Below are 10,113 nucleotides of genomic sequence, written 5' to 3'. Positions count from 1 at the left end.
AGGCGAAACGCTGCAGAAGCATCTAGTGGCACAGGCCTACAGTAACACTAAACGAGCAACTTTAGCATTCTGATTGTTTCCGCGGTGGCTCCTTTGACAGACTCTCAAGGGTAAATGCTCCTAACCCGTATCGCCCAACCATTACAGCGCCACACGGTGAGACAGCATAAAAAAGAGGAAGGAAAAAGAGGGCAGTGGCCATTGGTTCTGTCAGGTGTGCGCGTGCCTGCTGCCATTATGCGTTAACTGAGGCAAAACGTCACATCTCCTAAGGCCTCGTTTGTTTTGCGTGGATTGGGGGGTTTCGAGCGGATATTCCTCGCGTGGCCCAGAATCCTCGCAAATACCCGTTGGCCCATTTGGTACCCGAGGTTTCGACGGCCCAACCCACGCGATTCCCCGTTGATCCATCAGTTTCCACGCGATTCCCCGTTGATCCATCAGTTTCCACGCGCTTCAGAACCCTCGAGCCCCCCTCGAGGATTTGCTCACCCGACTCACGCCGCCGCCCGACTCCTCCCAAGACGCCACCGCCGACTCCTCCCAAGACGCCGCCGCCTACTCCTCCCCAAGACGCCGCGCTGCCTCGACGCCTCGACGCCGGCGATCTCCTCCGGCATACTGGACTTCTCCCCAGTGGTTAGTAACCGCAGCCCCTCCCCTCCCCTCCCCCCTCCTCTCCATGGCTGCCACCTCCCGCACGCCCTCCGTCCGCCTCGTCCTCACCGGCAAGCACGCCAAGAACGGCATCTCCTACCCCAGCTCCACATGTACACTAACCCTACCCAGCTAGCTCGGCAAGAACACCGTCCTCTTCTACCCTAACCCTAGCCGTCGAGATTGCCATAAATTTGTGTGTTGAGGATAAATTGGCACATTGTAAACCAACTTTTTCATTGTTGATTGTAATGGCAGTGTGGTGCAGATTAGATGTTGATATGTGCTGTGACCATGGAGCAAATTAGATGTTGGAACTGTTGTCTGTATGTGCTGTGACCATGGAGCAAATTTAATTGTAAACCAACTTTTCCTAGATGCCGCTATAAGGAAATATTTTTTTGGATCCCACAAGTCAATGTTGTATAGCAGAGAATGTTGATGCTTAGTGATCAGCCCAACACCTCACCTTATAAAATGGTGGTCAGTTTCCTCTCGTCTCTGAACTACTGGGTCGCTTTATAAAGTCTGTATTGACTCACCAGAGTTTTGCCGCAGCTTTCATTTCTGTTTACTGCTGTCTGATGTCGCTATGTGTAGAATCAAAGCCTTTACAGAGACATTCTTCAACTGGTATAACTTTCTCTGTATTTAGATTGATAGTATGTCTGGTACTAACTGTTAGGCTATATAACTGGTGCTGCTTGATCTGAATGTTAATGGAACAATAGCTGCTACTCTGAATTTGTGATGAATCATATTAAAAGTAGTTGTATTTGATATTTTGTGTGTGTTGTGCTTGATGAATTTGGGTCTGAGAAACCACTCTTGATCATTTGCACTTCAGTTTAGGAGGAAACCGACTACTACATGCATAATATGTATCTTACATAAATCTGGAGAGATTTTCTACTGAGTATTGGATATCAGAGTTGTTGTTGACCTGAATATTTTAAAACGGAAAAAATCTATCGCCGTTGTTTCTTTTTCATATAATTCCTTGTCACTATTCCTTGTATTTGATTAGCCTAATGGCTGATGCTTTCCGTTTGTGGCAAAACTTGACTCAAAACTGAATAATGCAGTAGTATATTATCTTTGTATGTCATATTATCTCCTCCAAATACTATGGCTGGAAAAGACTAAAGCCTCTTCCGATTTGCACCAACCAAGGGTTACTTGTGTTCTTTAACAGGCTGGTACTATGCTTTATGCCCAATGAAGCTATGTTGTTAATTTGTACCATATCTGCAAGCTAGAGTTTAGGCTATATATTTTTTGCAGATTTTATAAATCTAATGTAGAATAATTAGGTTTGTTAGTTCATCTTGGTTTGGTCTGTTATGCAACCTTTGCTCTGAATTGTGAATGCGGTCATATGCAAATCACTGCAGCCAACGACACTGAACTTGTTTGGCAATAAAGAAACAGCGATGATGTTTCTAACAAGTTTCCTTGTTTATCTATATAATAATAGTGCTAGAAATTGTCTGTTCATGAGTGTCAGTTGGATATACTACCCATCAGGAGACATAATCCAAATTGTTAGCTTCTCTGACATCTTCATACATTGTAGCACCACATAACATCTTCATACAATCAGAATCCTTGGTCTGATTATAAATACAGAGATCTTGTGGTATCTCACCAGCCACCAGGTGACCTGACTGGTCCATCCATCTTCTGCCCATCAAGTTGCATCTTGCGTGTCACATCAGATTCTTATTGCTTTTGTGTTTATTACTATTTGATTTAATCTAAAATTAGTTATGTACCTCTTGATGTAGCTCTAACAAGGCCATGAAATAATTCATACTATTTCTTCATTGTAATTTTCCCTTTGCACACAGTCTACAGCCTCTGAAGTTGAACAGAGCTTGCCTTTGTTCTCTTTTTAATTTTGTATTTTGTGCTCTTACTATTCCTTGAAATATACCTGATCGTTGTTGTTTATGCAAGGGAAAAGTCTCTTTGTTTGCTGAGACGAATTTTGGTTTCCTCTAGGTCCCACTGAACCAGGTTGAGAAGTGGAACAACCAGAGGGAGAAGGAGACCTTTGCAGGGTCCCTCGAAATCGTCTGTTTGAGAGTCTCCTCGGTTGCTTTTGTGTCTGCGCTACTGCTGACTTGTAGTTGGAATTTATGCTCCTGTCATGTACTCTCTTCAAACAATCGCTGCGGAACATCAAGTGAGGCTTTTCTCTATGTTGCATAAATAGTTTAGCATGCTTATGTATTCTCATCATGCTTGAATGTAGGCATGTCTTGCCTGGGACATGTGAATGCCGAGAACCTATGAGACATTTTTGGTTCCAAGTCATGCTGATGTGAGAGAATATGTTGCTGTTATGTGACAGCGCAATTATGTGATGATATATTGATTCCAAGTCAATAGAATTATGTTGTTCATGTGAAGAACTGTTGCAAGATTAGATTTTTAACTGTTTTACACCATTTTAATTCAATATGGCAATCCCTTCCTACCAAACGTTGTTTTGTACAGAGGGGGATTTGAAGGATGTGTGGCTAGAGGGGGATTTGAGGTTTCAAGGGGATTGGGTGGAAGAGGGGGATTCACCAAATCCCCTGGAATCCTCTCCTCCCAAAACCTCCACAATCCCTTGTGGTCAAACAAGGCCTAAAGAAAAATAGCATAAGATCAAGGCTACTAGCGTGGCACGCCATGTAGTACTACTTTGGATTTGCTAAGAAAAAAAAAGTGGGGATTGCATCCCCACGTGGAGACCTCAATCATCCTACGCATTTGAAGACAAGAGGACCAGTATTACTACTACTCTCAACTTGGCACGATTTTTCAGATCAAATCTTTTGTCAAAAGCCAAAGCAGCATTATGCAGTATCCAGCACCAGCATCTACGTTTATCCGACAAAAACAAAATCAGGTGTTATCCCTCCTATATATTTTATCAGGACATTTTAATTCCTCTGAGCATCATTACACTGCCCTATTGGTGTTTTTATATACAGGAAAAATTATTGTTATACTGCGGGTATAAAGCACGCACTGGCAATGTTCTACAACGGCGTTTTCCTCCGTGTCACATTACCTGATGAACGGACGGCCGGTTCACACATCTGCACCAGTTTACAATGCGGAGGACAACTTGCCCGTCCGCACCGGCCTATAATATCGCGGCTGACTCATCTGTCTGCTCCTACGGCGGACTCACCCATGATTAATTTCCGCTTCACCATTGTGATCATCAACTCCGCGGTGGATAATTTCTAGCCTAATATATCAGGTGAAATCCATCCAGTATACTTTTATACTCCCTCCGTTCCTTGATATAGGGTGTATAGTTTTCTAGCACGAATATTAACGCACGGGCTGGGAGAGGAGATTTCGTTGGTTTTGGACATAAAAGCCCCTGGTGCAAACACGTGAGACTAGAGAGAAAAATAGGAAAATCATGATCCTCTCTATCCCAGGCAGTTTACTTCCTTATTTAGAATAACAAAATCCCACAATATCCTCTCTGACTTTACTCTCCCCTGATCGCTACCTCTCCCTCGTCCCCGCGCATTTTCCCGCGAGCGACATGGCGCGCGCAGCTTCTTTACTCTCTCCCGCGCTGCATAAAGGCAAAAGCCTCGGCCAAATTCAAAATTTCTGAAGAGTCTGTTCATGGAAAAATTTCAGCACTGGAGGGAATGACAATGGCGCCACTATGTGAAAATTTTCGTTTTCAAATTGAAGAAGATGGGGCTATAAATCCTCCCCTCCCCACCTCGCCATCTCATCATTCTCTCTCCCGATCGCCTTCCCTATCCCCCACTCGCCATCTCTCTCTCCTGCTCGTCATCTCCAATGGCTGGTCGCCGCTACGAGTGGATCAACTGGGATGGCCTTGGCAACGAGGCGGAGGAGGATGCGGCCGATTTGAACTACGACTACGAGTGGGTCGTACCCGACCAAGGTATGTCCAGTTTGGTTCATTCATTCTTGCATACGTTCTGTCCATCCCTAGCTGATTGTGTTGTGGTGTCATCATAGATGAAGACGTGGCAGAGAGTTCCCACCGGCGTTGGGGAGGAAGGCTTGGCCTGGCAGGTGGAGTAAGGGGTCGGGACGTGGGACTTGGACGAGGAAATGCTGGTCGATCAGGACTTGGACGAGGAGGCGCTGGCGGATCAGGACTTGGTCAGCGTGTACGTTCAGTCGTGAACCAAGCAATGGTGGGGGGAAATGGTGAGGGAGGCGGCAGGGAGGACGACGGGCATGCACGCGGCAGCGGCGACCATGCACGCGGTGGACGCCGGCTTGGACTTGCGGGGTCAAGGCGTGGCCCTAATCCGGTGACAAGGTGGCCTGTTGATCGTCCAACTGTAGGTACGTAATCTGAAATTGGTGTGGCAGTTTTTTTAGTTCATGGTGTAGTAGTTCTGATTAGATGTAGCCCTAGGTGTCGTTCATGTCCATAACTGATTAGATGCAGCAGTTATACTCCTGATGGCTCCTGATTAGATGCAGAGTAGTTATGTTCTGATTAGATGCAGCAGTCCGATGGTGTAGATTATGACCATAACTGATTAGATCATGTGTAGTTCGTCATGTGTAGTTCGTCATGTGTAGGACTAGGAGAGTAGTAATCTTAGCGTCTACTCATTGGTAGTGGGATGATGTGTAGTTAGTCATGTGTACGACTAGGAGACTAGTAATCTTAGTCCAACTCAAGGTAGTCCATAATCTGAACATTGCATTAGTTAACCATGCTAGTAGGATCAGTACAAGCGGAACATGTGTAGATGCATATCAGCTGTACATGTAGATCATGTGTACATGCAGATCACATATTCATCTTTATATTCTCAGTGTTGCATATGCCAAATTTGTAAGCATAATTCTGATTGCAGAAGCACAAGAGAATGGTGGAGTTGGTGATTCTGAGGAGCATGTAGAACAAGAGGCAGATAACAATGTGGAAGGCGATGGGAATGGAGGAGCCTCAGGTAAACTATAACCAAGATTCTTTAACCATCAATTTAATCTGTACGTGCATAATCACATTGTTTAATCATCAATTTAATCTGCAAATGCCAACGGTACATTGACTAGGAAAAGAAGGTGGTATCAACTCCATGAGAAGCATACTGTATATGCTATGGTTCTAGAGAGGACCAAAGCTGGGGTATTGAGTCCAGGAGTGTCCAAAGAAGTGTCTGAACTAACGGGTATACCTCAGCGGACAGTGCAAAACTGGTGGAAGAAATGTAAGGAAGCTGGTGGAATACACGCACTAGAAAACAAACGGGCAAAAAACTGTGGCCGCAAGAGGATAGAATTCGATCCGGAGGCTATCAAACAAGTGGATTTGAGGAAAAGAACAACTCTTAAAGATTTGGCAAATGAGTTGCACATGGCGAAGACGACACTATGGCGTCGTTTGAAGGAGGGCCTGTTGAGGCGTCACACAAATGCCATCAAATCGACATTGACGGATGAAAACAAGGTAGGACGGGTAAGGTTTTGCTTGTCAATGTTTGATGAGCATACTCTTCCTCAGGATCCCAGATTCAAAGAGATGTACAACGTCATTCACATTGAAGAGAAATGGTTCTACCGTTCCCGCGGTAGCCAGAATTACTATTTGGCGAACGATGAAGAAGATCCATACCGTAGCACGCAAAGCAAAAATTTCATTGAGAAGGTCAGAAATCTTTTTTTCTTTAGTTTCAATATCTGTATTGTTAAGATTGGCATGATAGTACATATTCTTGTGTAGGTGATGTTTTTGGCCGCGGTCGCTCGGCCACGCTTTGATGCGAATGGCACGATGATTTTTGATGGAAAACTTGGGATTTGGCCCTTCACATACCAAGAAGCGGCAAAGAGAAAAAGCAAGAACAGAGATGTTGGAACCATGGTAATGAGTGCTGTATTCGCATGATGACTACTTTGTTTTTTCTAACATGGTGATTAATTGTTTGCATTGCGTAGGTCACCAAAGTACTCCCTGCGGTTACTCAAAATGTAGTCTGGGAGTACATGATTAATTTTCTTATTCCCGCGATAAGGGCGAGATGGCCTGCGGCTGAGCGTGGCATGCTAATATATGTATAGCAGGATAATGCAAAGACGCATATCCCTTTAGATGATCCAGAATTTGTCGCTGCGGCTCAAGCTGAAGGGTGGGACATCCGTCTCACATGCCGGCCTCCGAACTCCCCTGACCTAAATATTCTGGATTTAGGTTTTTTTGCAGCGCTCCAGGCACTTTTTCAGAAGTTGTCTCCAGGTATTTGTAGCACTTAGAAATTTTGAATGCGGTTAATTTTGAGTTGCACTGAATTTATCAATTTGTGCAGGTTCTATTGAGGACATTGTGTTGAAGGTGCAGCAGGCATTCGAGGAGTATCCAGCTGAGAGAAGCAACAGAATTTTCCTCACTCTTCAAGCCTGCATGATAGAAGTGTTGAAGCAACTTGGAGGAAACCGCTACAAAGTTCCGCACATGCGGAAGGCTGTGAGAGAGAGGCTTGGCGATCTCCCCGTGGCACTACAATGCGCCGCAAACATTGTTAATGATGCCATTGAATCCTTACCTGATGTTTAGTGATCACCATTCAACTCTTAGTGTTTGTCGTTGAATGGTCTTGAATAATGTAATCGAATTAGCAAAGTACTAGAGTATACTCGATGGCAATGTTTCAATAATCCTTAGTGGATGGGTTTATTCGGTTGGCTTGAATAATGTAACCGGATTACTAGAGTATACTCAGATGGCAATGTTTCAATAATCTTGGCTTCATGCTTTTTTTTACAGTCACTCGCAACAATAGAAGTAGCACAAGTAAATTTATTTATGCAATCGAACGACAAAATAGAGGTGGCACGATAAATTTATTTGTGTTGTCGATCAACTATTACATGTCCGCGGACGTGTACTTCATTTTCACAAACTCCCTAATTTTTAGTCCCGCGTCCGAATCGCTTCCATGCTCTTCATCGTCACTACATTTATTCTCGGAGCTACTCGGTGTAGATTCGTTTGACAGCGGCTCGAACAAAACTCGAGTCTCGCCACAGCCGGAACATACATACGCACCCATGTTTGTCAGCCAAGTAATTTCTGGGACCTTCATTGTTCCAGCAACTTGATGACACTTGAAACATGGCAGGGCCGCCGGCTTCATCTCATCTTTCCCCAATGGCTTCACCTTCTCCCCATCCATGGGAACGCAGTCCGCTGGCTTGGTATCCTCCTCGTCCAGAAGGGAAGTCGCCGGGTGCATGGGACGCAAGGTGGACGGTTCCATGGAGGTCACCGGCTGCATGGGATGCGAGGTGGCCGAAGGATAGGAGTTGGTGTCGTGCTGATTCTCCATGTGAACGAGCAAAGAGAGGCGGCCAGATTGGTTCACACGAGCGAATGAATAAAAGGACAGTAGTACGATGTAATCTTCTCTTTCCAAACAAACCTACAGCACATGCACATCATGCATATACGAGATGGGGATTTGCCATCTTTTTTTCTAGGAAGGTCATGCGTGGGCTGTAGCTTATGGAGGGGTAAAAGTGTCAACTAAAGGGATACACCTTATAATATGAACTTTTTCACAAAAAACTATACACCCTATATCAAGGAACGGAGGGAGTATTATATATTGCTTTCTTTAAAAAGAGCAATTACTCCGGCTTGCAAAGTTATCTAATGCAGGACCCTAAACCGCCATATTGGTGCAAATTTAAAGGCCGTCAGAAAATTTCTGGCTTAAAAAGAAGGATTCCGGTTTAAAATCCGGCTCAAGGGAAAGCTGTCTCCCACAAAGCTTTGAAGCTCTCAGTATCCGGTTTAAGAATTTCCAGTTCAAAAGAATAATCTCTCGCAAGTTCGAGTTCTCAGGAAAAATTAAAGGGACCAAAGAGAGTTTGTTGCACAGCACAACTCAAACATAGGCACCCGACGAGCACAACTCAGAAATATATCACTTGGGGGCTTCCGGCTTATTGAGCTAAGCTATGATTACCTTTTGATCCGGCTTATACGCCATGTTTGCAAAAACACTTGGGGGCTTACTACCCAGGTTAAAGGGACCAAAGAGAGTCTGTTGCAAAGGCACAACTCAAACATAGGCGCCCATTGAGCACAGCTCAAAATATTGCTTCGGGGCTCTTTTGTTCTAAAGAACAAAGAGTCTATAACCTTGTAATAGGCTATAAAAGCCAGGCTTGGAAGCCAAGTGTATTCACCTAAAAACCCAGGTTATCCTGCCTTTTTAAGTACGTCACTCCGCCCAGGTAATCCTGGAAAGACCCGTCGAACGTTTGACAAGTCAATCTTATACAGACCCTGAACTTGTCAAAGTTAAAATGACGATTGGTTAATGTGAGGCCCATCTTATAAGGTTTGTAAAACGGTTTAACTCAGTGGCCTGGCAGCCCATGAAAAGCCTCGTTTTGGGCCTGGCAGCCCATGAAAGCCTCGCTTCTTGTATGTTTTCGCAGATTCTTTCTTTTTGAGGTTTATTTGATAAGACTTATAAAGTTTTATTATAAATCACCGGTGTTTATTGACCCGGCCTGGCTTTTGACTATAAGTCGCCAATATGAGATAAAATAATATCCGGTGTTTATTAACCCGGCCTGGCTTTTGACTATAAGTCGCCAGTATGAGATAAAATAGTATCCGGTGTTTATTAACCCGGCCTGGCTTTCGACTATAAGTCGCCAGTATGAGATAAGATAATGACCGGTGTTTATTAACCCGGCCTGGTTTTGTTCATAAACCAGCAATCTATGATAATTGCCAGTGCTCAAAGTTTGGGTTATCACTCTTACTACACTGGCTTGGTAAACCAACAGTGTGACCAAATATCACAGGAACCGGTTTTCAAACCGGGTTATATTATTCAAATCTTTAAATAGCCAACATGGCTGGATTTTTATTATGGTTATCAATAACCAGTATTATGATTGAGGTTTTCAAAGTCGCTTTAACGCAATGGCTATTATTTTATCAATGGATATGATTTATTCTACAATGAAAGGAATAGTCCCGAGTCGCTGCGGGCTTACGACCCGGCACTTGGGAGCTACATTATTCAAGTTGAGATCACATCAAATATGCAAGTCCCATGTCACTGCCAGCATGCACCATGGCACTTGGGGGCTAATGCAAAGACATTTTTACTTGCATCATTGAAGACCCGACTCGTCACATCGTAATGAGCTGGCTCTTGGGGGCTACTAATTGTTCCTATCAACAATTCAAGGTACACAAGGCTTAATCCATTATATTGAAGGGTCCGCTGCTCAGTTGGTAAAGCACAAAGCTCTTAACCTTGTGGACGTGGGTTCAGGCCCCATGATGGGGGTTACATCATATGATGATCTTTTCAAAGAAGTATATATAAAGTCCCAGCTCAATATTATCTTACTGACCCAGCCCTCGGGGGCTACACTGGTTGAAGTTTTTATGAGCATCAGGCAATTACA

The 10,113-nt window shown here is 44.2% G+C and overlaps 1 protein-coding gene across 2 annotated transcripts; it reads left to right on the top strand.

Moving 5' to 3' along the window:
• The first annotated feature begins 282 nt into the window (after positions 1-282).
• On the top strand, positions 283-7,415 carry LOC120968870 (uncharacterized). Of its 2 annotated transcripts, none has more exons than XM_045231411.2 (8): positions 283-639; positions 2,662-4,594; positions 4,672-5,007; positions 5,532-5,627; positions 5,734-6,325; positions 6,401-6,541; positions 6,616-6,913; positions 6,984-7,415. In XM_045231411.2, the coding sequence occupies exons 2-5, from the start codon at positions 4,486-4,488 to the stop codon at positions 5,787-5,789; spliced, it is 597 nt and encodes a 198-aa protein (XP_045087346.2). In that variant the 5' UTR covers positions 283-639; positions 2,662-4,485; the 3' UTR covers positions 5,790-6,325; positions 6,401-6,541; positions 6,616-6,913; positions 6,984-7,415. The 2 variants fall into 2 exon arrangements, with proteins under 2 accessions (XP_045087346.2, XP_073359118.1); XM_073503017.1 differs by lacking the exon at positions 283-639 and having other exon boundaries at positions 3,160-3,919; positions 4,318-4,594.
• Positions 7,416-10,113: the final 2,698 nt, after the last annotated feature.

Source organism: Aegilops tauschii, chromosome 7, assembly GCF_002575655.3.
Source record: "Aegilops tauschii subsp. strangulata cultivar AL8/78 chromosome 7, Aet v6.0, whole genome shotgun sequence".
Classification (NCBI taxonomy): Eukaryota; Viridiplantae; Streptophyta; class Magnoliopsida; order Poales; family Poaceae; genus Aegilops; species Aegilops tauschii.
The sequence above is the reverse complement of the archived record's forward strand: the minus strand, read 5'-3'. Positions and strand labels throughout refer to the sequence as shown.